Source organism: Penicillium brevicompactum (assembly GCF_028827555.1).
Source record: "Penicillium brevicompactum strain IBT 35665 chromosome Unknown utg000007l_segment0_segment0, whole genome shotgun sequence".
Taxonomy (NCBI): Eukaryota; Fungi; Ascomycota; class Eurotiomycetes; order Eurotiales; family Aspergillaceae; genus Penicillium; species Penicillium brevicompactum.
This window is the reverse complement of record NW_026623210.1, coordinates 1,818,042-1,842,646: the sequence shown is the minus strand read 5'-3', so window position 1 is coordinate 1,842,646 and position 24,605 is coordinate 1,818,042. Positions and strand designations below refer to the sequence as shown.

Below are 24,605 nucleotides of genomic sequence, written 5' to 3'. Positions count from 1 at the left end.
GTCCAGGACTCAAAGGCTGTTGAGAGGCGTAATTTCCCAAGAGGTGCTTGAGCAGACGGAAACTCAGTCGTTAACAGGTTCAAATTTGCGCTTTAATCATACCAAGGTTTCTAGGCTCCAGTTTAGTTTTACAGTTAATCATGTGTTGCAAAATTTGGGGAGGCTCAGAAAGCCATGTCATTAAAGTTGATGACACTGATTGAATGAGCCCGACTGATACTCTGAAAGAGGTCTAGAAAGAAGTCTAGAAAGAAGGACAGATGTAGAGGATAACTCGAGACAAAATCTCTTCAATTGAAGCAAAGAAATAAATACCCAGTAGACGCCAGACATTGACTAGATACATGACAAAATAGATGACCATGCTTCTGCACGCGCAATAACCGATAATGCAGACAGACGACATAGCATTGAAAATACATGAAATAAGAATAAACATGAAGAGTGCTCACGACGAGCCTCCACCACGAGACTGTTGGGCACCGCCGCCACGCTGTCTCTTTCCGCCGGTGGCATCGGCCGCAGCATCCGAACCGTCTTCTCGAGATCGCTTATTGCCCTGAGGGATGAACTGACGCGCGGAGGCGTTCAGGTTCTGCTGTTGGTTTCCTCCGCGGGCGTGACCACCACGGCCGCGGCCACGTTGAGCTCCACCGCGCTGGGCATTCGCTTGTTGACCTTGCTGGTTTTGGTCAGTCTGCTGTCCTTGACCCTGGATGTGACCGCCGTGTTGGCCACCGCGACCGCCGCGGCCACCTCTTGCGATTGGTAGGCCGGACTGGAGAGCTCGCATCAGACCGGGGTTGCCAGTATGGTTTCCTCCGGGTGGCTTGTTGGGTAGCGAAGAGGCATCCTGGCCTTCAGCGGTTTGAGGCTGACCGAATGGATTCGGGGGCGCATTGGCTTGTTGCTCTCCTGCTTGAACAGGAGTCTCAGCGGGGGCTGCTTGGGCTGCGGGGGCCGGAGTTGGCTGTGCCGTGGGAGCCGGAGTAGGGGCTGCAGCAGGGGCAGGGGCAGGGACTGGAGCCTGGGCTTGGACCTGTGGCTGGGCTACCGGTGCTGTTTCAGTTGCAGGGGCGGCCGCGGGTGCTGGAGCTTGAGTCGGTGCCACTGGTTTGGCAGCAGCGACAGGGACGGGGACAGGACGAGCGGACTTCGCAACTTCCCATACCTCGACAACAGCCTTCTGGGGAGTCTCCGTCGCCGCCTTTTGCACAACATCAATCTTGGCGCTGGCGGTGCGGAATCGAGTGTCTAGCATACTCAGGCGAGCAGCTGTCTTCTTTTCGGCCAGTCCGAGAGCTGAAGCAATCTTTTCCTTCAGATCGTTCTCGTGGGCCAACAGCAGAGCTTGTTTCTCTTCAGCTGACTTTTGTTCAAGACCAGCCAAGGCTTCCTGGTTCGCTCCGCCGGTGGCTTGCGCCTCTTGCTGTGCCTTCTCGCGCTCACGCTTGATACCACCCATAATGTTGTTTCGAACAATGGTGCGAATGGTCTCATGCTTCGCGACCAGCTCCCTGGCTTGAGCGTCTGTCAGATTGGGAATCGTTAAGCCAGAAAGCTCAACTGGCTTTGATGGGGTTGCCGGGGGTCCATCGGCAGTTGCGGTAGCGCCAGGGGTGCCCGGAACCGACTGTTCACCGGCAGATCCGGCAGACAACTTCTCGACTTCTTGGCGGTGGGCAGCTCTGACCTCAGCGAGCTTGTTGTTGAACAGCTCCTTGAGACGATCAGATCTCTCTTTGACCTTGGCATCTTGCTCGCTAGCCTGTGCGGCCAGCAAACCGTCCTTCTCGGCGAGAGCAGCCTCAAGACGTTGGATCTTCTGCTCAAGGGCCTGGATCTGTTGTGCGTCACCAGCAGTTGGAACCGAAACTGTCGGGGTTGGGAATTGAGAAGCAGGAGTTGGGTTCACAGGAACCGCCTCGGTTTCCATGGGAGTAGGAGCAGGAGCAACGTCTTCTGCTGGCACAACTGGAACGGCGGCGGTGGGGACCTCGGCCGTCTTGGATTTCAAAGCCTCCAGCTCATTCTTCGTGGTTTGCAGCTCCATCTGAATGACCTCCTTCTCTTGCAATGCCACGTTCAACTCGTCTTGCTTGGCCTTGACGCGTGAGCTAAGGTCCTTGGAACGAGCCTTGAATTGTTCAGTGAGCCTAGAGCGCAATTCGCCCAAACGCTCATCAGCATGTTGTTGGAGTTGCTCTGGGAACCCTGTGATCTGTGTCTGGAGTGTCTCCATTTGAGCTTGAAGGTTGTCCCGCTCGGCAATCACCTCATCACGCTCGGTCTCAAGACTAGCGAGCTTGTCCTTCAATTCTTGCATCTCGGTGGGATCGACGCGGTCGTACTTTTGAAGAATGTTCTGAATGCGTTGCTGGTAGCGGTCACGGTCGGCCTGCAGAAGCTGCATCTCTCCATCCTTGGCCTCAAGCTGGCTCTCCAGCTCGCTGATCTTGGACTTGTAAGGCTCGATTTCCTGGACAAGCTGGTTCTCACGAGCGATCTTTTCGTCGCGAGCAGCTTCGGTTTGTTTGAGTTGGTTTCGAAGAGTGGCATTGCTCTCTCGGAAGACATTGAGTTCGTTGATGGTTTCCAAAAGCTTGTTGTGACTGAGGGCGTTGTGGTCACTGTCCGCGGCTGCACGACGTTGCTGCTCAAGTTTGAGACGACTCTCGTCAAGCTGTGACTGGGTGTAGTCGAGCTGCTGGGTGAGACGTTTGCTTTCTTGGGTAGACAGATGATATTGCACCTCGACGATTTCCTTCTCGCGGCGCAAGAACTTGATGACCTCCTGAAGGCCCTCAAGATTGGGGGCGGTCTGTTCTCCATCTTGTTCGTCATCCGGAATGCTTGCACGGTCCCGTTGCAGGGCTGAGATTTGGCTGGTGATGTTCTCGAGCTGGGTGTGCAAGACAGAGTTTTGTCGAATCACTTCCTCCCGACGCTTCTGCAGTTCGGAAATCTCACCCTCGTAGGTAGCTCGCTGCTCTGCCCAGCTGGTCTCCTTCTGGGCAAGGTCGTTTTTGTAAGTTTCAGATCGAGTCTTCAGCTCAGCAACCTCAAGCTTGAGTTGATTGCTCTCTCCACGAACAACTTGAATATTCCTAGCAGCTTCAGCATGCTTCACAAGCTCAGTTTCGTAGTTTTGTTGAGCATGCTGAGCAATCTCAGCTTGGGCCTTGAGATCTTCTTGGTGATATTGAGCGGCCGCAACATGTCGCTCGTTGTCATCCTTGAGACGTGTGATCTGAGACTCAAAGGTGGCTTTTTGCTCATCAATGCGATGCTGTGCTTCGGCTTGCTCCTCCCGGATCTTCGACATCTCAGCATTAGAAGCAGCGAGTTCAGCAGAGATTTCTTCGACGCGGGTTTCGAGATCTTGAATCTTGGTGTTCTTTTCCTCCACAAGACGATCGGTCTCCTCGCGGTATTGATCCTGTGTCTCAGTGGCAGACTCCAGACGTTCTTCACTGGCTTGGCTGATGGCCTGGTAATCCTCGGCCAATTGCTTGGCATGTTCGAGTTCACCCTTGGCCAATTCCAAATCGCGCTTAAGCTCCGAGACCTCGATACCAAGTTCCTGTTCTCGGGTGAGGCCAGAACCATCACCAGCATCTTGACCCTCGGCGGAGGCCTCATCGGAGGGACCAGAAACGCTAGGCCGAGACTGGAACACTTGCAGGCGTTCCTCGGCGCTCTTGAGCTCCACGGCGAGTTCATCGACGCGAGATTGGAGGTGATCACGGGTAGTCTTGGCGGCCACCAGCTCCTCGCGGACTGAGCCCAAGCTTGTCACCAGATCATCGATGCGCTTCTGGCTTTGTTCGTGCTCAAATTCACGACGCATGTTCGCCTTCTTTGATTCCTCGGCTTCGTCATTGAGCTTGCGCTTGGTAGATTGCAGCTCAGTCTCTAGAGACTCAACGTTGGCTTGGAGGCGACGTCGGCTTTCAGCGTCGGTGTGTTCACGCTCATTGAGAATAGTCTGCAGGTTGCCATTGAGCGAGTCCAAACGAGCTCGCTCATTACGCAGGTTCTCGGTGTCTTCGATAAGGCGCTTCTCAATGTTCTTCCACAGATCCTTCTCCGCCTTGAGATTAGCGCTTTCTCTCTGGAGGCTTTGAACAAGACCCTGCGCCTCGACGAGGTCTTCGGCGGCTTGCTGTGTGCGAAGGTCTTGTCGGTTCGCGTTTTCAAATAGTGCAGTGTACCGTTTCTGAAGCTCGGTGTTTTCGCTCTTCAGCATATTGAAGTTGCTCTGAAGGAGCTCTGCGCGTTGAGATGCAGCGGCATGCTGACTGCTCGAGCGGCTGACATCGGACAGCAACTCGCTGTTCTTGCGCGAGAGCTCATTGACTTGTTGGCGAAGAGCCTTGTGGTCAGTTGTAGTCTCCTCGCGGAAAGTGTCGAAGTGGGCCTGAACCTTGCGGAGTAGGTCGGCGTAGTCCGGTCCAGATTCAATGCTACCAGGGGTAGCACCGGGGGGGCATGGACTGGGAGAAGACTGAAGGATCGTCGTTCTTTCGGTGCATAAGCATGCTACGGAAAGTATCACGCTCCTTGACATAGCTTTGCATCTGTGCACTGAGGTTGGTGATCTCGTCGCGGTTGGTCTGCGCGCGCATCCGAAGCTCCTTGAGTTCGTCAATCTCGGCTTGGCGTGCAGCTTCCTTAGCCTGGGCCTCCTCGCCCTCCTGCTTATCCCCGAGTTCTCTCAACATACGGCGTAGTGTATGGTTTTGCTCCTGTAATTCATGAAGGTCTTTGAAAGTGGTGAGGTGTTGACTGATGAAGCGGCCGGTTTCGTTAAGTTCTTTCGCGGACTCTTCTACTTCGCCACGAGCGATCTTCTCGAGCTCCTCGCGGTCGTAATCTTCGCCGTGCTTGGCGACGGCAACTTCGAGGACAAGAACCTTGACCTCGGCACTGAGGTCGCGGAGTTGCTGGCGAAGAATGTCTCCTTCGCGGGCCAAGCCCTGGACCTGACCTTGCCATTTCCGGGCCTCCTTCTGTGCGAAATCACGCTCCTTCCCGGCCTCTTCAAGAAGGGTAGACATTTCCACAACTGCATGCTCGAGACGAGTGCGTTCAGTACGGCCCTCGTCAAGTTCAGGTCGAGACGATTCGACTTCCATGCACATTTCGTCGAGGGCGTGCTTGAGCTCTTGCGTTTGCTTCTGCTCGCTGGCGAGCGCGGTGCGCATACGATCATACTCGGAGTACATCTGAGTGACATTGAGACTCCTTCCGTTGAGTGAAGAACGAGGAGAGAATGAGCCGTTGGGGGTACCGGTGGTGCGTAAGAGGGCGGATCGCTTGGGGGTGCTGGGGGGACCACCGTTAAGAGAAAGTGCAGGGCTTGCGGATCTGCCTCTTTCCGGTTCAGACTCTAGCTGAGCAACAAGTGTCTCCAGCTCAGCAATGCGACGCTCGGCAGTAGACTTGTCGTTGGTTTCCGTTTCAAGTTCCACGCGGATACGGGAGATTTCTTGCGCGGCATCATCCTTCGTCTTCTCCAGCGCAAGCTGACACTCTTGGACGCGCTGCTTGGCGGTCTGCGCAGCAGATCCCTGCAGCTCAGCAAGTCGGTTCGAGCTATCAAGTTCGATGCGGAAGGACTCAGTTGCTTGGATGGCCTCCTCCTTCAGTTGATGGATGCTGGCCAAAGCGCCTTCGTACCGTTGCTCGGTCTCGTCAAGACGGCTCTTGAGTGAGATCTCACTGCGCCGAAGCGAATCGATGGTTGAATTGGCTTCTTCATTGTCGCGCTGAAGCTCCGAGATCCGACTGCTCTTTTCCTTGCGGAACTTGATGTGTTCAGCTGACTTCGTCTTCAGCTCTGTCTCAAACCACTCGTTGTTTTTCTTGGTCAGATCTAGTTCTTGCTGCAGACTCTGTTCGCGGAACCGTGCACTGGCAGATGCCGCGTTGGTGCTCTGAAGATTCTGCTCCGCAGTGGAGAGTTCACGTCGTAGCTCGATGGTCTTCTTGTGCTGGGCCGAAAGCTCCTCGGCCAGCTTATCATGGGCTGCGGATTTGGATTCGAGCAAAGCCAATGTGTCTCGGTTCGAGGCCTCCAGGGATGTGATTCGTGATTTGAGGGTCGTCGTCTCGGATTCAGTCGAAGTGGAAGAGGACTTGAGGGTGGCGATCTCGCTCTCGAGTTCAGAGCGTGTGTTTTCTAGAAAACGTCAGTAAATTCATCGTCGAAAAGGAGCACTAGATAGATACCAGCATCGTGAAGCTTCTTCCGCAAATCTGCCACCTCCGCGTGGCCCTTCTCCACGCTGGTCTTCAAAACCTTCACTTTAGATTCATTGCTGCGCACAGCGTTCTCAAGCTCCACCTCTAAGCGGAGCTTGTCCGACTTGAGCTCATCGGATTCATGGGCCTTTTTGTTGATGGATTCTAAGAGCTGATTGACAAGCTCCACAGTCGGAGCCTGAGTGAGGGTTGTGAGAGTGGTCTCAGGAATTGCATAGTGAGATGCGAGATAAGGTAGTTGAACGGCAGCTTCTGCCATGGTGTCGAATGACCAACAGCAAAAAGCTGTGGTTGAGGAACTTCAAGAGGTGGATGATAGAACGGCGCAAGCTGGAGCTGGCCTTCGAGTTTCAGCGCGCTGTGTACTGCTCGGAGAGTACACACGGCGCTCGCAAAGAAACTCAGATCATGACGATGCAAATAGAGTAAGGGAGAGTGGGCTTCCAGCAAACAAAGAAGGATTGAATGATTGGGTTTGTAAGAGAAAGAACTGAGGTGACTTCAAGGGCGAGTTCCAGTTCCGCGCTTTGGGGCGCGCCCGATGCGGTTAGCTTTCTAGATCACGTGATATTTCTTTGTCGTGAAATATCCTGCGGCTTCGATAGACTTTGAGGCTAACGTTTCAATGAAGTGACCCGAAGCAGTCGTGCATGTTTGAATGGCACTGCATGCGTATCAGGTCCCACTGTAAGTCTACAAGGCATGGGTGCTTGGATATGTCTATTGAGCCTTCTGCTTTTCCTGACACAATGATAACCAGTGAGGTCGATCTATGGCTATTTTGTATGTCAAATGTCAATTTAGACATTGATGTGTAAAAACCACATGAAAGTTCCAAGGTGAGCCGTTGGCTCTTCTGATTATTGGAGCACCTTTACTTCGTGGAGGAGAATGACCTCTATGTTGACCAAAACCAGAACCCTGTCACAAAACTTTCGTGACTGTTCTAAATATAACAGATTATGGACAGCGTATTGCAGCAGACTAGCAAAAAATGATTCATTGTTCCGAAAAACCTTTGGGAAATAGCATCTATGAACTCGCTCTTTGTACTACAAGTGGGCCCGTCACGTGGACGCGAGGGATTTTAGCCTGAATAACATACCTCCGGTCTCTGATCTCATCGAGACTCCTGCTCCCCGTCACTTCCCACGGTCCACGCCCTCTCGCCGCCACCATGTCATATCTCCAGAACCAGCTCAACAGCTTCAATGCAAGCGTGAAGGAGTCGGCAAACCGGATGCCCACCCAGCGACGTGTAGCCAACAACAACCAACCTACACCGGTCTCCGGCACCAGCTCCCAGGTTGCATCCTCCACGCCGACACCGTCATCCACCAGCGAGCTGCTGAAGAAGAAGCGCCATGATCCCGATATCGTGTACTCGCAGCCCGCCAACACGGGTACGGGTAAGGATATCATGACCCAGGTGCTCTTCGCCATCGAGCACATGAAGAGCAAGAACGTGGCGCTCAAGTTCTCCGATATCATCTCATACCTCTCTCTGCAAAGCCGTGCCCATGACCAAGGGTACGTTCAGGCTCTGCGGAGCATCTTGCAGATGCACGAGAAGGTGGAGTTCGATCCTAGTGGTGCCAACGGCGAAGGCACTTTCCGATTCCGTCCCACGCACAACATCCGCAACCCGGAGCAGCTCCTGAAGCATCTGCAGAACCAGAAGACTGCGTCTGGGATGAGTGTTCGGGATCTCAAGGAGGGCTGGCCAAACGCGGAGGAAGGGATAAATCAGATGGAGAAGGAAGGGAAGCTACTCGTGACGCGGAACAAAAAGGATGATCATCCCAAGATGGTGTGGGCCAATGATCCTTCTCTCATTGAGCGCTTCGACGATGAGTTCAAGCAGATTTGGGAGAAGATTAAGATTCCTGATCCGAATGTCGTCAAGGAGGAACTAGAGAAGTTTGGTATCACACCAACCAACAAGAACAAGGTCGTTGGACCCCGGGTTGTTGCGCCGTCTCGGAAGGCGAAGAAGCCGCGTCGCAGCGGAAAGACGACCAACACACATATGACTGGCATTCTCAGGGACTACTCGCATCTCAAGCGGTAGGCGAGGCGACATCTTGCTGGAGATGCAGTCCTCTTTGGGGAATTCTCTTTGATGCACCACGCACCAATTACTTTGAACGACAACACTTGCATTGCTTTGGCGTTTGGGACAAACGGCGTATGGCCTCGCTGTCGACGCAAAGCACATTACTCATGATTTCACATTCTCTTGGCCAAAATTGCCGCACCGCTGCTTCTGTACATTAATACACAATCAAAAACCATAGATACCCAATCAACCAGTTATGCGATTCCGCACTCGGCAAAAGTTCCAAGCAACCTATACCAGACTCAAGTCCAAACATCTCAAAATGCATAATAAATCATCTAACCAAGAGATCTCGTAGTGATATACAAAGTACCAAACACACGACCGCCCCAAAAAAGCAAAGCACTATTGCTTACCGTTGGCAGTTCCCTCAGTTTTATGCACATACTCCACCAGATCTTCAATAGTACATGTCTTAATCCCCCACTTCTTTCCAAACGCCAAACACGCATCCCGGCGCATCATACCATTACTCCCCCCAACCTCCGGCACACCGGGAACTTCAGTTCCCTCTTCAACAAGCTCAGCAATAACACCCGCAGGCGCCTTGCCAGCCAGACGACAGAACTCCACCGCAGCCTCGGTGTGACCCGTGCGCTCACGCACACCACCGGGCCGCGCCTGCAGCGGGATAATATGACCGGGTCGGCGGAAGGAATCTATTTGCGCATCCGGCGATGCGAGAGTCCGGCACGTCAGCGCGCGGTCTTCGGCGGAGATACCGGTTGTAATGGAGTCGTCGCTGGAGTCGATCGTAATTGTGTAGGCGGTACATTTGGGGTCGGCGTTTTCGAGAACCATCTGGGGGAGGGCGAGACGAGTCGCCAGTGTGGGAGTGATCGGGGCGCAGATTAGGCCGCTGGGTTTTGTTAGTTTTGGGGCGTTTGGTGGGGGAGGGCGCGGTGGCGCTCTTACCTCGTGTAGCGGACTAGGAAGGCCATTTGAGCGGCTGTGATGGATTCAGCGGCAATGATGAGATCGCCTTCATTTTCGCGGTCTTGTGAATCGAGCACAATGATGAATTCGCCGTTCTCTGCTTGCGGTTAGTGGGTTGGTCTAACTGGACCCCGCGCGACTGGCTTGGTGGGCGGCTGGGGTGCTTGTGAACCATTGCTGGGTGGAAGCACTTACTGAAGGCAGCAATTGTGTCTTCAATTGTGTCGAATTGTTGCGCGATGTCTGTGGGTGAAGGCATTTTGGCTTCTTTTTTGCCCCTCACTGCGGGAAAGATATTTGGAGCGGGGAAGGTGAAAGGCTAGCTTGGAGACTGGAAAAGTACAAGCACAACTGTATAGGAAATCCAATTGACAAATATTGAACCTAGGAGAGAGGAAAAAAGAGGAACCTTGAGAGAACTTAGGTTGACTCAGTGGCTGACAAGAGGATTAGCAATGCTCGTGATAGAAGCGGGCCGGGACGCCGGCCTATTGATAAGCCTCGGATCTAAAAGTGGCAAGACTTCTCTCCGAGGTCTACAATGGGTTGTGTCCGAATAGTCTCACTTTTGGTCATGCTAGCATGCTGGAATTTTACTCAATCGCTTCTTGGGTATTTTCTACCGTAGACAATTCATGGCATACAAGCTGTAGCAATGATAAAGGGGAAAGCTGACAACATATGCATGACCTCGGAGCTGCATCCGGCAAATCTAACAGGAAGCAATATTTCTTTTGGAAGTAAACACTGTGTGTATATACAATATGGGTATATGTCTATCCCAATCCCCGACTACTCATCCAACGAACCTCATCCGCCTGCCTCTCCAAAGCACGACGCATGTAATCACCATACTGCTCCCTCTCCCAATCATCCCGTTGCCGGTGTCGCATCTCTTCACGCGTAGCCTCATCCACCTCCGCATGCATAAAGACATCACTATTCTCTTCCTCCTTCTCATAATCTGCAGGAATTGAAAACTTAAGACGTCCAATGCGCTCTCCGGTCCAAACAAGCAGCTCATCCCCAGTTAGATTCCCACCGGTAGGCAAAATCTTTCTCGCAACCTCATGATTGCCCGGTGATTGGGAAGGCCATAAGCCCCGAGGCTCTTCATCTGCTTGCTTCTGGCAACCGCCGAATTCAATCTGCGGTTGGGAAGTATTGATATTCCAGCGCCGGACCTCTGAGCGCCCGTCTCGTTCTGTCCATTTTATATTTCCTTCCGTGTCTGAGAAAACGATGCGGTTTCCGTGAGAGCCAACAGAAAGCAATTTGGAGCTTGAAGCGCTTTGTCGATTTTTGTATTGGGAATGTAGATTCGAGGTCATGTCTGGTGGGACGTTATTTTCTGCTGAGTTTAGGTTGTAGAGTTCCAGCGACCCGCGTCCATTGTAATCGCCACATGCCACGACGGAATGTGAGTCTGGATATGTTGAGTCTGAGAAGACGGGGAAGCGAGGACCCGGCACAGAAGCAAGACCGCATAGACGGCCGCCGGAGTGAACGGTTGTTTGGAGTCGAGGGAAGAAACGGCGATCATAACAAAGGATACTTGGGAAGCGGCCCGCTAGAAGAATGGTATTCACATGCGGAGCTGGCGGGTGAAGAATTGAGAGAGGACCTGGTTGGAACAGCGGGGCGTAATTGGCTCCCTTTTCTGAAGGTTCTGGGCTGCGGATTCGAGTAGGCGGTTGTCCGTTGGGTTGGAGTTGGAAAAGAGGGGAGTCGTGATGAGCGAAGATGCCCAGTTCCGGTATAGATGGACTGACCTGCTCGCAGCGCGAGCTGATTGCCTCTTCTTCCTCTATTGCTGATAGTCTGGAATCGTAAATCTGTAGACTAAGTGTGGTGGCTAATGTCAGGGGCACGGAGTAGTCTGTCTCCTGGGAAAGGGCGAAGATTGACCATGGGTATCGTTGTTGAGATACAACACGTAGTGTCTCCAAGTCCACTTCATTGAGGACATTTCCAATTGCCAGATATGCTCTTTGGCGTAAAGAGTCTACGCTGACTCCTTCGCCTAGGTTGATGAACTCCAGCGCAGGTTTGGAAGGAGATGGCTCTTGACGGCCAGATAGGTTAGTTGTGAGAATCCCTGGCGCACTCCTCCCCAGAATCTTTCCTTTGTTCGCTTGCAAAGAACCACAGTGGGCATGATTTAAATCCCAAATGCAAACACTGCCATCCTCCAGAGGGGCAACGATCTTGTTTTGCCTCGCGGAACTCCAATCTTTCAACAGTCCCATGCCTTTGACTTCATAGGAATGGTCTTTTTTCCCATCCCCTTTGCCTGTTGAGGGTGGCTCAACCCATGATAGCGATATGGGCCCTTGGCGGGCTATATATTCTGAGTACCAATCGACATGCTCACCCGCCGAAGAGGAGTCCCATTCAGCCGCCGCCCTCGCCCTTTCGCTCCATGAGATCCCAGGATCATCCCGATCACCCGGGACCGAAGGCTCAATCAGATCCCGCAGGGTATCCTGACCCAGCGTCGACAGGGAAGCCGGTTCCGAAATTAAAGATTCAGCGCGCGCAGCTCGGCGGGAAGCCTGCCTAGCCGCCCAAGACTGCTCATAACAATGCAGTTTCCATTGATTGTTGTCACGGGCGATATTAAAGAACTTTTTGGACACAGATTGCAACTGGACCTTCTCTCGTGGGGCGAGGACTGACGATACTATCAGTTCTCGCTAACGATGACGGTGCGGGGAACTTGGAAGGTCCGCTTACGGTCGATGATGCTGGTGAGGATTTCTACCGGCAGCTTATCCATAGTCGCGACAGCAGCATCGGGAAAAGAGTACGGAGTAGCGTTGGCGGGGATGTCAGCCTCTTATCGAAATTCGCTCTTTTCCCCTTGTTCCCCGCGATCTGCGCCCGAGTCCGAGTCCAGACCGTCACGTGGAGTCACAGGGCGTTTGACAATTTATGGTCGGTTGAGATGCCAATTCGCTTGCTGGGGAGCGTTTGAGGAAGGTGATAGGTTGTTGACTGATGCACTGAGGTACCGTCTCGGGAAGCTTTTCCGAGATATCCACCAACTATACCAATCTTGGAAGTAGCCCTGGCCCCTGGAGAGATGTTTGGCCTCGTGTTCAGAAGTGGGCTGTGCGTTACGATGGACAAGGTTGGAGAATTTGATACTCGATTGAACTTATGTTCCAATCATAACATTGCGAGCATATGTCTATTTTTTGGGGTATTTGCATCGAGATATCCAACCCGTTTCCAACTCCCCATCCCTCCAAAATTGTGACCAACCAATCATGAATCGTACAGTAAACAAGCAAAAGCAAACATACAAGCCTTATCAAACATAGTAAAACATAGTAGAGCAGCACACGCTACTCATCCGGCCTGAAGACAGCATCCTTACAGAGGATAGCAACCTTCTTGAAGAACCGACGCCATTCCAAAGGATCACCTTTCATTTTGACGAACTCGACTTCAAAGACACCCTCCGAAACACACTCAATAAGAACTTTGCCCTGTAGTGGACACATCCTACCGTCCTTGGCAACCACTCGGATCAACGCACAGGTATCCCCAGCAGTCACAGCAGGCACACTTGGAACCGGGACACCCAATCGATGAAGCGCCTCACAGATAAGTGGGACGAGAAGCTTAAGCTCCCATGAAGAGTAGAAGCGCGTCATGGCGCGCGAGGGAATGATATCCCGGAACTTTTGCGCGTTCTGAGTTCGGCTCACTGGCACAGCGGGCTGTTGCGAGAACTGTGACATGGAAGGTTCGTCTTCGAGGTGTCCCGCCATGACAGCGCCTTGCGAAGCGAACTGTTTTCCCATAGGCTGCGTGGAGGAGAACACATCTGCCTCCTGGGGATTGTCCCAGTCCATCGTCATACCACCGCCCAACATCTCTGGTTGCGTGGAAGAAAATCCTGCGCCTGTATTGTCTTCCATGTCCATGTCCATAGGGTCGAAGCTGCGATTGGCGCCCTTCCGTGGTTGGGACAGTGGATCTTGACTGAAATCGATATGGAGAGACTCGAACATCGAAGTAGCGAGGTTGATCGGGTCTCTCAACTTGCCATCAATGGACAGGAATTTGTTCGAACGGGTGTACCAAGGATGTCGTCGTACATCCTCGAGCGAGAAACGACTCTTGGGATCCACAGTCAGCATCCCGCGCAGCAATGATAACGTCGCGGGAGGTAACTTTTGCCAAAGCTCATCGGATGTTCGCGCATTCGTAGCTACATATTCATGGTACTCGAAACTGTCGTCCGTCGGACTGTCCCACGGCGTGTTACCCGCCAGAAGGACGAACAGCACAATCCCACAGGACCAGATATCCACGAGATCAGGATGATACCCGTGCCCTTTGTTCGCGCCCTTGGTACTGTTGGAGATGACCTCCGGAGCAATGTACGGCGGACTGCCACAGAAGGTGGTCGACAGCTTCCGCGTTCCCTTGTACTCAAACAGTGTGGCGAGGCCGAAGTCCGCGATCTTCAAGTTTCCATCCCCGGTCAACAGCATATTCTCCGGCTTGATGTCTCGGTGTCCAACACCCTTGGAGTGCATGTAGCTCACTGCGCTGACCAGTTGTGAAAAGTAGACGTGGGCAACATCCTCGCCGACACCCTCGTCGGCCTCGATCTTATCGAAGAGATCCCCGCCCTCGGCCAGCTCCATTGCGATCCAGCGCCACACTTCGTCTTCGCCCGTTGAGAAGAATCGGATAATATTGTTGTGATCAGAGACATGCTTATGCACGGTGACCTCCATTGCTATTTGTCTCGCATTGATCTTTCCGTGGCGCGCGGCGTAATCTTTGTGGATGTACTTGACTGCGAAGACGAAGTTGTCATCCTCTAGGGGGCAGGCCTTCTTGATACTAGGCAAAACCTCATATTAGCCGATGCACTCTTTGCGTTGAATTCCTACTTACCAGGCGTAGGCGCCTTGGCCAATGGTTTTGGACACGATGCGAAAGGGCACATTGTTCGGGAGCGGGGCAAGTTGCGAATGTTGCATTTTGGGCGGGAGATCGCGATGAGCGATGAAAAGAGCAAGAAATTAAGATTAGAATAGCATAGTAGTTATTAGGACGTAGGACGATGGAGTGAACTCGAGTTGCGCGTGTTGAAGCAAGGGTAGCGAGACGCGGGATCAGACGCGGGCCACTATATCCTGATCGGGTAATCTGTTGATAGGCAGACACCTCGAGTCCGGAGACTGGGAGATTATTCCAGTCACATATGGCCGAGTACTTATGAAATATTCCGTGTTGATCAGCGAGTAGCCACAGAGTAAGTTCAGCTCGCACATCTTAGTTTATAGTTGTTGTAGTTGCTATACTCCCAGGCCTAATTAATATCCAAGCGTCAAACAAAGACCCGCAGTTGTCATGCGAGATCGACTTCGAGATCGTTTCAAAATTCAAATAGAATTCATGTTTTATTTTTATTCTGTTTTTCCTTGCTACTTTCTTCCCTCACGGACATACATACTATAATAACCTTGCTTGTCTCTAGTATTTACTCTCATAGTGAATCGAAGGCGTAGCGGGGTCTCGTTGCCCGGGGCGGGTGTAAACAAATCCAAACTTCCCATTTTCTCTTTGTTCCTCACCCACTCCCACATCCCTTTCTCTGCTTCAATTGAGCATTCCACTCCCTAGCATTCCAACTCCACTTCAATCACCTTAAAAACCCCCGGGACACTCCCAAGCAATGGACTACAACATGGAGGACACACAGCAACCCGTCGAGGCCCAGAAGGTCACCCAGAGAAATGACACTCAAAGCGTGACCAAGCGGTTCGTCCCTTTCACCCACTCCCAGCATGACAATTGATCTAATTCTCTCCTCAGCCTGCAAGCTGAGCTCATGCAGCTCATGCTCTCCCCCTCTCCCGGCATCTCCGCCTTCCCCAACGCAGACGGCAACCTCCTCGCCTGGACAGCTACCATCACCGGCCCAACCGAAACTCCCTACGAAGGCCTGACTCTCAAACTCTCCTTCAAGTTCCCTAACGATTACCCTTACTCTCCTCCAACCGTCCTCTTCAAAACACCCATCTACCACCCGAACGTCGACTTCTCCGGCCGCATCTGTCTCGACATCCTCAAGGACAAGTGGAGCGCCGTATACAACGTGTCTAGCGTACTGCTCAGTCTGCAGAGCTTGCTGGGTGAACCGAACAAGTAAGATTCCCCGTGTCCCCTACACCCCCGCATACCCATCGAAGTCCGAATCTAACGCGAGCAGCGCGAGCCCACTCAACGCCCAAGCCGCCGAGCTCTGGGACTCAAACCAGGAAGAGTTCAAGCGCCACGTTCTCGCCCGCCACCAGGATCTGGACGACGAGTAAATTGGACAATTGCATCATTGGCGTCGGCTAGCCTCCTGGCATTGGGATCGTGCTATACGTGCATAGCGGCTTTTTGGGCCTGGGAGTTTCTGTCTGGTTCGGGTTTGTTTTCATCTTTATCTACACACCCCGGTTGTCCGCAGATGAGAGTAGAGGTGGGGAGTGTTTCAAGAATACCTTTTGTTTCTGGGAATTGCTTTCTTCACCTTTGGTCTGGGTGGATTTTTCTCTTATTCATTATTGGTGTTGGTTGATCTTGGACCCTTATCTTTTTTTTTTCATGCATAGCGCACTTGCGTCTAGTTTGCTCCGCATATTTGGTATCGAAGAAATCAATCTGATTATACCAACTTTGAATGAATGGGCATTACTGATACATGCGTGGGGTGTGGATCGTATATGATATCGATATTGTGGCGCTGAGCCACAAAACTTGGAATCGTTGTGTAATTATATAAGATAGGACTAGGTGGAGAAGTATTGCTTCTCGTTGGTGATCAGCAATCCGGCAACCGTCGCGCTGGTAAAGGTACTGATGGCACCGGTGATCATGGCGCTGAACGCCACTTTTGAAACATCACCACCTCGGCCCGGCGAGATCTGCGAAAGCACACCGATCTGGTTACCCAAGGATCCGATATTGGCGAAACCGCAAAGGGCGTAGGTGACGATGAGACGGGAGCGATCTGAAAGATCAGCGTATTCCGCGTGGTTTTGGAGTGCGTTGTAAGCGACGAATTCGTTCTGCGGGGGTTAGACGAGGTAAACCTGAGATGTGGGATGAGATGGACATACAGTAACGAGCTTGAGGCCAATTAGTTGGGAGACCTTGAGAAGGTCTCCGTCACGGGAAACTCCGAGCAGGAAGGCAATTGGGTAACAGATGTACCCGACAATCAGCTCAAGAGTAAGAGGGGGGTCATTGATATTCAAGTATCGACCCCACCAGGTGAGGAGGCCGTTGATAAGTCCCACGAGAGAAATGATACACAGCAGGGTGGCGGCGATCATAGAAGCGATCTTGAGACCGAGCCATGCACCGCCCGAGAAGGCGTGCAGGGCGTTTGACGATCGGTGCTCCTCATTTTCAGGGACCACGACACGTCCGGCCGTCAGACACTCTTCTTCCTCGGGCCAGCGGAGCTTGGAAACTGCCAGCGAGGCGGGGATACTCATCACACAGGCGCTGACCATGGCCTGTGGATTGACGCCGATACTGATGTAAGCGATGAGGACACTTCCGGCGATGGTGGCGAAGCCGGAGCACATGACCTGATGCAACTCGGCCATGGTGAGATGTTCGATGAAAGGACGGATCAACATGGCTGATTCGCCTTGGCCGATGAAGGGGGAGGCAGCGGCGACGACGGCCTCGGCGCCAGAAACGCGCATGCTCCAGAAGAAGAAGACGGCGAATTTGCCGACGAACCACTGGAGGATATTGTAGTGGTACAGAAGCTGAACGAGGGAGACGAAGAAGATGATGGCCGGAATGACGCTGACGAGGAAGAAGTTGGCTGGTACAAAGGGAGATTTCAATGCGTAGAAATCATCGCTTGTCAAGAACTCCACGCCCTCAACGGCGAATCCGAGAAGATCGCTCGCAAGGCCAGAGATAAAGTTGAAGATATCATAACCTGCGCCTGAGCGGAGCACGAAGAGAGCGATGATGAACTGCGACAACATGCCGACGATAACCGTGTGCCAGACGATCTTCTTACGGTTGCGGGGGGTAGCCCACAGACCGAAAATGAAGACCACCATACCGAACAGACTGACAGCTCTGTTCTCCCGAGTATTATCTTCCGACTCGGGAGAAGCGAACGAGCCGATCAGAATGACGCCCACGCACAGCACGGCCGCACAGGGTGTTCTGAGCTTCTGGGGGATGAAGCTCACGAACGGGCGCGCGGTACGCTCCCAGACCCAGTGCATGGGTTTGGAGACGATGGAGATGGGCACGTAGAAGAAAATGATGCGCAGAGTGATAGCTAAGTAGAGGAGGAAGGGGATCAACCATCCTAGATCATATCGATGCAGAATCAGGCCAGCAATCCACCAGCTAGAAAAAGCATGAGTATCTGAATTTCATGAAACATTGCGATGCAATTCTCTTGAAACTCACCCGGTGAACAAGAGCCAGATGACGGCGTGGACGATGTGTCGCCATTGTTTCCCGACGCGACGGAGCCATGTGCGTTGTGCTGGGTAATTCTGCCCAGCCTCTTCGTCGGAACTCTTGCTGGATTGCTCTAGCGGCGTAGGCTCAGGGACACCCTTGTCGAATGTGGTTTCCTGGGCATAGACGACCTCTTCCTCGCGCCCTTGTTCGGCAAAAGTGGTGTGGTGATGGTGTGCATGCTGATGTTGGTGTGCAGGATCCAACATAGGATCTGCAGGGATTTCCGATTTCTGATCCATCTTTCAGGTCCCTATAATATAGTAGTCAGGGAAAATCGAAACCACAGGCCGACCTCTCGTGATTGTTGAAAATCTACGAGAGAGGGGGAAGAAGAAGAAGCACTCAAAGCATTGGCATTTGATATTTGAGGAGCCCGGAGGCAAAAACTTCGGCTTATCAAAAACTTCTGTGCGGGGATATTCTGGAAGCCGCGATAAAGGTATCTCTCTTTTTGCAGGGGTTAAGCCGCACTAATCCTCGGAGGTCTCCCCTTCTTTGGTCGTCGCTGGGCTGGTGGGCATGTCCCGGGAACCAATCACGGAGCGACCGACGGAGAACTGCGGAGCTCCCGTCTCACTTTAAGCCACGCTAAGAGTCTAACGGGAGTCTAAAGGCAGTCTAAAGCCACATGTAACCGCAGAATCTCCTCCGCTCTAGGGCAAATTGATAACGTCCATCCTGTGCTATTCTCAACTGGGTTTAGTCTCCCTGCTGGTATCTCTCTCTCTTGCCACAACGTATGCAGACCACCCCATCCCTTGCTGATCATTGGCTCTGCTGATCCCACTATGAACTCGTTTTTATACCCTCTCCGCACCGGGTAGTACGCACCGGGTGGTAGTGGAGTCTGGTCGTGTGAGGTCTGCCCTGAGCTTAATAGGTTCATCGTGGCGAAACTGAAAGAGACGCTAGCTCTACACGTGCTGTCGAGTACTATTTACGTCCAATGCACTTCCCGAACCTGGCAGCTTCAGGCCACCTTCTCTCACTATGTACGGAGTATTTTAGGTGAGTTTAGCGTTTGTGAAAACTGGAGCCGAAAAGAATAGAACCCGGATCGGTGGACACGATAAGCGGCAGAGGTCCGAGATACACAATCTTGGCCTCGAGCAGAATTCTCCTCAACACAACTTGGCATTCGGCCAAACCTGCTTCTCCTTTATCTCTTTCAGGCGCGCCGGGTCCTGAGGCCATGACCTCTTGGATCTTCCATCTTTCAAGATTGGCTTGCGCTTTGAGGCACCTGGGCAAGGTAACCTCATTACGTAACACATAATTATAGATCATGTCACGTGCATCCTTCTACCACTATAAAACTCGCACGGAAATACCTTCCGAAGTTCCGCCGAGCACTCTCCAACACATGGTCAAGTGCCAAGCTTCGAATAATTCTGGCATATACGGAGTACGGAGTATGAACTACACAGTCTCATAATGCTACAGAATTGATCAATATGTAACACCTCGATTGATATCGGAAGAGAGGGGCTGTCATCGACTTGGGGAGTATTTATAACAAGGTACGGATTATGTTTGGATGAGCGGTCCAGCAAACCACCCCCAGCCCAAACTCGGTATCAATTTGAAGACGATATATTTCTATCAACTCCCAATTCAAGCACATACGACCACAGGGTGTGGAGAACAGGGCTTCCCGTCCGCTCAGCCGTACTTAAGCCACACGCCGGTGAGTTAGTAGTTGGGTGGGTGACCACCAGCGAATCCTCACTGTTGTATGTTTTTGTTTTTTGGTCTATTGCGCCTTGTTGCCTTCTCGGGGTTGTTATGACGTGGCTGTCTGTTTTTCCTGGACTACATAATTATCTGGTGATGGTCATTGGTCGAGTAAAGAAAGTTTTGGCTAAGCCGTGAACAGAGAATTAGGGATTGGTGACTTGGCTGTCTTTTTTACTGCCTTTCTTGCTGTCTTTCCAACTATTTACTAAGAGGAGTCACTCCGCGCTAAATTGCTCAATGAAGTTTTCCAGGGTCATCTAACCCGGAACTCCTTCCAAGCACTTATCCTCCCATGCTTCACCATCCATAATCCCATGCACGTACGCCTCGCCCACCAATCGCCAATATCCAGTTCCTCCATCCTCTCTCGCCACGAGGGGCACTCTCCCTCCTCTCGCAAGTATCACTTTATCGCCCACCTCCGCTGCGGCCGGCACCAGACCTGGTGCCAGTTTCAATGGGAAACTGAACCTACATTGATACCCACAAAGGAATCAATTCAAGCGCAGTGCTTCTGGAGCTTCTGGACAGTAGTCCCGCGAACACATCCCCCACTGCAGCAGTCAGATGCAGAATTGCAAAGGCTGCCCCCTAATATCACATGGAGTATCAGCAATAATCTCAGATAAAATTGAAGCCCAACAGAGCCGTGAAAATAATGAAACCTACTCGCTCTGCAACGCTTCTCAAGGGGAGCACTGTCCACAGCAGCTTCGGGGTTGGCAACAGCAGCGGCATTGGCGAAGGCGGCCAGCGCAGCAACGAGGATGATGTTGAAAACCTTCATGGTGAAGAGGTGAATGATTTCTCAGATATTCGAGCAGGAGAAATTGATGAAGACCAAGATGGGAGCAGGTGAGATAGCCCTATTTATGCCTTTTTTTTTTGAGAGCAACTTTCTCGCCCCCAAACGTAAAGGCAGACTCATGGAGAATTTAATCAGATTGTAATACTGAATGGTACCAACTTGCCAATCTAGGTTATCTGATCTTACTCCTGCGGGCGCTAGCCCTGGAGGCGTCTGGCCCCCAATTTCACTGCCAATAGTAACAAGCAATGGGGATCCCGCCGATCCACATGTTCACGTCCTCCCCGGCCCATTGGACCTGGACCCAAGACATTCTAGCCAAAAATGCAGAATTGATGGTATGGTATGATCGTGGATGGGGGATCCTCCCGGAAATATTTAGATTGAATCGGCCCCCGGTTTGTGTTGGCCCCCCTCATTGTGTAGGGTCGTGTTCGTATTTGGTCAAATTGGCCGATGGACGTGGATTGATCGGATGATGAGTATCCACATGAGTCCGAAGTTTCCGTGATCTCTGGTTGTTACAAGGCTGACAGCGTCGGTTGGGTGTCAACCTTGGAAGACCATTATAGCCTCGGACTCTGCAATGGATCCCAGTCTTGCCTAGAAATTAGTCTTTGGTATTGCTTCTAAAGTATTGAAAGCAGTGGTGTATCAAGTGGGCGAGAATTGGAATTTGATGCTTTCAGGGTTCTGTTCTAAGGAGAGTGCTGACCTCCGGGTTGCATGATGAGAGTGAGAAGTTTGGAGAACAATATAATTTTGTGGCATCAATTATAAAATACTTATGCACAAACAAGAGCAGAGATCAATATATGCAGAAAAGCGTCGACAAAGCGTCAAAAAATAGACAGTGGGATATAATGATGGGCAAGCCGTATCTTCTTTAAGCCATCACTTTGTATGATGCAAATCCCTTAGAACACCACACCCTTAACCTGGGCGACCTTCTTGACGTTGATGTCCTTGATCATGATAGTCCATGCGAACGCCAGAGCCATGATACCCAGACCGACAGCCAGCAATCTAATCTGAGTGTAACTGTATGCGTTCTGAATGGCGATTCTGGTGGGGGTACCAACGGCGTAGCTCAGCTGGGTGTCCAGATCTTCGTAAATATCATCCAGATTGGAAAGATCCGGCAGGTATCTGATGAGAGCCTTTTTGTAAGTGTTGCTCCAGATCGCTGTGCAGATGGTGAGACCCGCAGAATCACCAATTGTTCCAACGACATTGAGCAAAGCGAGTGCCGTGGCAACGTGCTGGTGGTCGACGGCGGAAAGAATCGCAAGTTGTTCCACGATAATGAAGATCGATCCACCGACAGACAAGAAGATCTGACACATGACCTGGTAACCAACCTTCTGGTCGGGGCGACGGAAGTAGAGCATCAAACCCTGGCCCAGAAGGTACAGAGGGACGGAAATGTATAGAAGCCACTTGAAGCGACCAGTCTTGCGGATGGCAGCTCCCACCATGAATAGCAGTACACCGGACACTACATCGAAGGTGTTCACGATGTATCCAGAGTCAGCGATGCTCAGGTCATTGACAACCTGGAGGAAGTTCTGGAAGTAGTTGTTCCAGCAGTAGTTGGACAACTGATAAGTTGCGTCCAAGAGGCAGGCACCAACCACGGTACGGTTGGTAAGGAACTGGTAGGGAAGCAGAGGGCTCGGGGCTACATAACGCTCGAAGAGGGCGAAGAAGAAAAGCATGGAGAACCCAACAACGATCATAGCGATGATATAGTCAGTACCCCAGCCATTTGGTGCCTCGCTAGCAATGTCGAATGGGATCTCGAAGAGCAGAAGACCAGCAGTGAAGATGAACACACCGATCACTATTTAGAAAGTCAGAGATGAGTCAAATAGGGATGATGAGAAGTTCTTACAGTCAAACTCGATTGTCCAGAACCAAATACTCTGTAAGAAATTCCGGCCACTGTTCTCTTTAATGACCACAGCATTACCCTTCTTAGCCTTGGCCAGGTTGAACTTCAAGACAAAGAACAAAGGCGCAGCGACGATAGGGAAGATGATGGCAAAGGTACCGTAAGCCCAACGCCAACCGGTGTGAGCCTGGAATTGATCAGCCACCTTTGGACCAGCAAAGGCAGTGATAATGTATGGAGAAGAGGTGAAAGCGTATGCAAGGGCTCGGTTCTTCAATTGGGAGACATCGGCAGTGATGACATCCACGGCAAACTCCATGCCACTGAAGCCAAAGTAGTAGAACACCTGTTGTGGTCAGTATTGAGTCAAGAGTCTGTCATTTCAGATCTTACATTAGCAGCACAGTAGATACCGAAGCTGTCACAGCTGGCCATAAGAACGAGACCGATAGTAGCACAGATAGACATCAGGAGGAAACCTTCGGCACGGCCCCAGGTGTCCATCATCTTCGCAACGGGAAGGAACACCGCAGCTGAAAAGGCATCGGCGACAGCCGTCGGCACACCGGAAAGAGAGTGTTGTTGGAAGGAACTGGCGACATAGGTGCTCAAACTACCGTTCACTGCTGACACCCAGGCGTATACGAAGTAAAGGAACCAAATGCTATAGTGGCATTTGCGTTAATAAGAGTATCAAGGAGAAGGTATTCATATTGGTTCCATGGTTGACATACTTGATGAAGACGAAGATAAGCGACGCTTTAGACCAGCTAGCAGCGACGGCCTCGGCCTCCTGGACACCATGTTGCAGTTCATTGTAAGGAACACCGGGCAACTCGGCTCCGTTGTTTGGCAGTGCCTCTTCCGGATGAGAGATTCTCTCCCCGTCAGTCTTAGTGTTATGGACGGCACTCCTGTCGACGTCAACCCCGGTGTCGACCGAAGAAGCCGACGCTTCTTCTCTCCTGTCGGCCGAGGATCGACGGAAGACGGCCACGGCCCTTCGAATCAAGGGACGGAACGACATATCCAAGATACCAAGACCAAAAGATCCAAAAGGAAAGGTTCTGGAAGGAGTTATTATTTTTAAAAAGAAGGGGTGGGCACACCCGAAATATATGCAGCAGAAGCAGGTAAAACAGGCGCCCGAAGTCGGCAGATTGGTTTCGAAAAGTTCACGGAGGATCAGGACTGTTTTGAAAAGTCATTTGTGGGTCGACGACAATCCCTTCCCAGAGCATCCGGGGGTGCAATAACCACCGTGGTGGAGGAAGATGATGTAGGCCAAACATAATAACGCAGGCGTGGGCCCTCACTCCACTGGGGGCCAGCGACGACCGGCGTGGGCGGGTGACAAGATCTAATCAGATCGCCGTGTGGCTTTGGGCTCGTTACCGCATGAGGTTACCGTCCTCGGAGGCCATTGGATTCGTCCGCTCAAGCTTCGGTACAAGCTTCGCTTGGCTCCTTGGAGATTTTTTATGGACCCTTGGCACTTTCGGGGTGCCACTGTGGTTTTCTTTCTTTTTTGTTATTTTTGAAGGGAACCGCGCGAAGAAAAAGCAAGTTATCAGATTTGCCAAGCTTTCGGCTCGGGTTACCTTGGTGAACCTTGGGTTTCGTGATTGAAATAACGCCTATGCATATTACGGAGTATAGAATAAAAACCGGTGACCGCGTCAACTTCGGAATTTGACTTGCTTTTTTCCCGAAATCATTCGATGTCTCAGGTCAATGATAGTGGCACCTCAACTAGCACAGAGATTGAACTTAACATCTATAACTTATTAACCGCCCAATGCGACATAGACTTGACCTACGAACTGATCTGTTATCCAATAAGGACATGGGCTTCAAAATTGTGGTCAGATACTCCGTATGTCCTGCGTCGGTTGTCTGCTGGGGCTACTCCCCGGCCCCCACCGGCGGGAATGGATCTAGCAAACTTTATAGGGAAATAGTCGGGTTTGTGAATTCCCGCGCAAAGAGTGCCTCCCCTAAGCGCATTTAGCGAGACAATCCTCTCAATTATGAGGCTTCGATGTTAAATTTAGCTTGATCCAGTTCCGTGCACGGATGACTTTTTTCTCCGATTGATTTGGGGCTGGCTTCCTCCGGGCATCTTCGTGCGAGCCCGAGTACTCCGTGCCCAATCGAATGATCGAGACTTTTGATTATCACTGCGGTCGTGTGGTGAAAAGGAATGCATGGCTGCATACCCCTTCTCAGCTCCCCGACTCACGACAAATCCATGACTCTCACTTTGATCTCGGTGGAGAACGACTCCCGGAGATACCGAGAAACCCACAGCCAGTCAG

At 51.8% G+C, this 24,605-nt stretch overlaps 9 protein-coding genes across 9 annotated transcripts; 2 read left to right on the top strand and 7 right to left on the bottom strand.

Annotated features, from left to right (window-relative positions):
• Positions 1-448: 448 nt before the first annotated feature.
• Positions 449-6,526, bottom strand: N7506_011448 (putative filament-forming protein (Tpr/p270); the record flags this gene model as incomplete). Its single annotated transcript, XM_056960741.1, has 3 exons — positions 449-4,466; positions 4,498-6,184; positions 6,235-6,526. 3 exons carry the CDS (start codon positions 6,524-6,526, stop codon positions 449-451), a joined length of 5,997 nt encoding a protein of 1,998 aa, XP_056806896.1.
• A 918-nt stretch (positions 6,527-7,444) lies between these two features.
• On the top strand, positions 7,445-8,338 carry N7506_011447 (transcription factor TFIIE subunit TFA2; the record flags this gene model as incomplete). The annotated part of the gene is made up of 1 exon (XM_056960740.1): positions 7,445-8,338. One exon carries the CDS (start codon positions 7,445-7,447, stop codon positions 8,336-8,338), a length of 894 nt encoding a protein of 297 aa, XP_056806895.1.
• Positions 8,339-8,731: 393 nt separating this feature from the next.
• N7506_011446 (3,4-dihydroxy-2-butanone-4-phosphate synthase RIB3) lies at positions 8,732-9,581 on the bottom strand (the record flags this gene model as incomplete). Its single annotated transcript, XM_056960739.1, has 3 exons — positions 8,732-9,245; positions 9,302-9,419; positions 9,518-9,581. 3 exons carry the CDS (start codon positions 9,579-9,581, stop codon positions 8,732-8,734), a joined length of 696 nt encoding a protein of 231 aa, XP_056806894.1.
• Positions 9,582-10,098: 517 nt separating this feature from the next.
• On the bottom strand, positions 10,099-12,101 carry N7506_011445 (uncharacterized protein; the record flags this gene model as incomplete). The annotated part of the gene is made up of 2 exons (XM_056960738.1): positions 10,099-11,996; positions 12,059-12,101. 2 exons carry the CDS (start codon positions 12,099-12,101, stop codon positions 10,099-10,101), a joined length of 1,941 nt encoding a protein of 646 aa, XP_056806893.1.
• A 571-nt stretch (positions 12,102-12,672) lies between these two features.
• On the bottom strand, positions 12,673-14,328 carry N7506_011444 (uncharacterized protein; the record flags this gene model as incomplete). The annotated part of the gene is made up of 2 exons (XM_056960737.1): positions 12,673-14,188; positions 14,243-14,328. The coding sequence occupies 2 exons, from the start codon at positions 14,326-14,328 to the stop codon at positions 12,673-12,675; spliced, it is 1,602 nt and encodes a 533-aa protein (XP_056806892.1).
• Positions 14,329-15,026: 698 nt separating this feature from the next.
• N7506_011443 (putative ubiquitin conjugating enzyme (UbcK)) lies at positions 15,027-15,666 on the top strand (the record flags this gene model as incomplete). The annotated part of the gene is made up of 3 exons (XM_056960736.1): positions 15,027-15,112; positions 15,167-15,499; positions 15,564-15,666. The coding sequence occupies 3 exons, from the start codon at positions 15,027-15,029 to the stop codon at positions 15,664-15,666; spliced, it is 522 nt and encodes a 173-aa protein (XP_056806891.1).
• A 465-nt stretch (positions 15,667-16,131) lies between these two features.
• Positions 16,132-18,087, bottom strand: N7506_011442 (NupC/NupG family nucleoside CNT transporter; the record flags this gene model as incomplete). The annotated part of the gene is made up of 3 exons (XM_056960735.1): positions 16,132-16,410; positions 16,462-17,728; positions 17,792-18,087. 3 exons carry the CDS (start codon positions 18,085-18,087, stop codon positions 16,132-16,134), a joined length of 1,842 nt encoding a protein of 613 aa, XP_056806890.1.
• Positions 18,088-20,084: 1,997 nt separating this feature from the next.
• Positions 20,085-20,372, bottom strand: N7506_011441 (uncharacterized protein; the record flags this gene model as incomplete). Its single annotated transcript, XM_056960734.1, has 2 exons — positions 20,085-20,176; positions 20,255-20,372. The coding sequence occupies 2 exons, from the start codon at positions 20,370-20,372 to the stop codon at positions 20,085-20,087; spliced, it is 210 nt and encodes a 69-aa protein (XP_056806889.1).
• Positions 20,373-21,310: 938 nt separating this feature from the next.
• N7506_011440 (uncharacterized protein) lies at positions 21,311-23,314 on the bottom strand (the record flags this gene model as incomplete). Its single annotated transcript, XM_056960733.1, has 4 exons — positions 21,311-22,236; positions 22,288-22,633; positions 22,681-22,951; positions 23,022-23,314. 4 exons carry the CDS (start codon positions 23,312-23,314, stop codon positions 21,311-21,313), a joined length of 1,836 nt encoding a protein of 611 aa, XP_056806888.1.
• Positions 23,315-24,605: the final 1,291 nt, after the last annotated feature.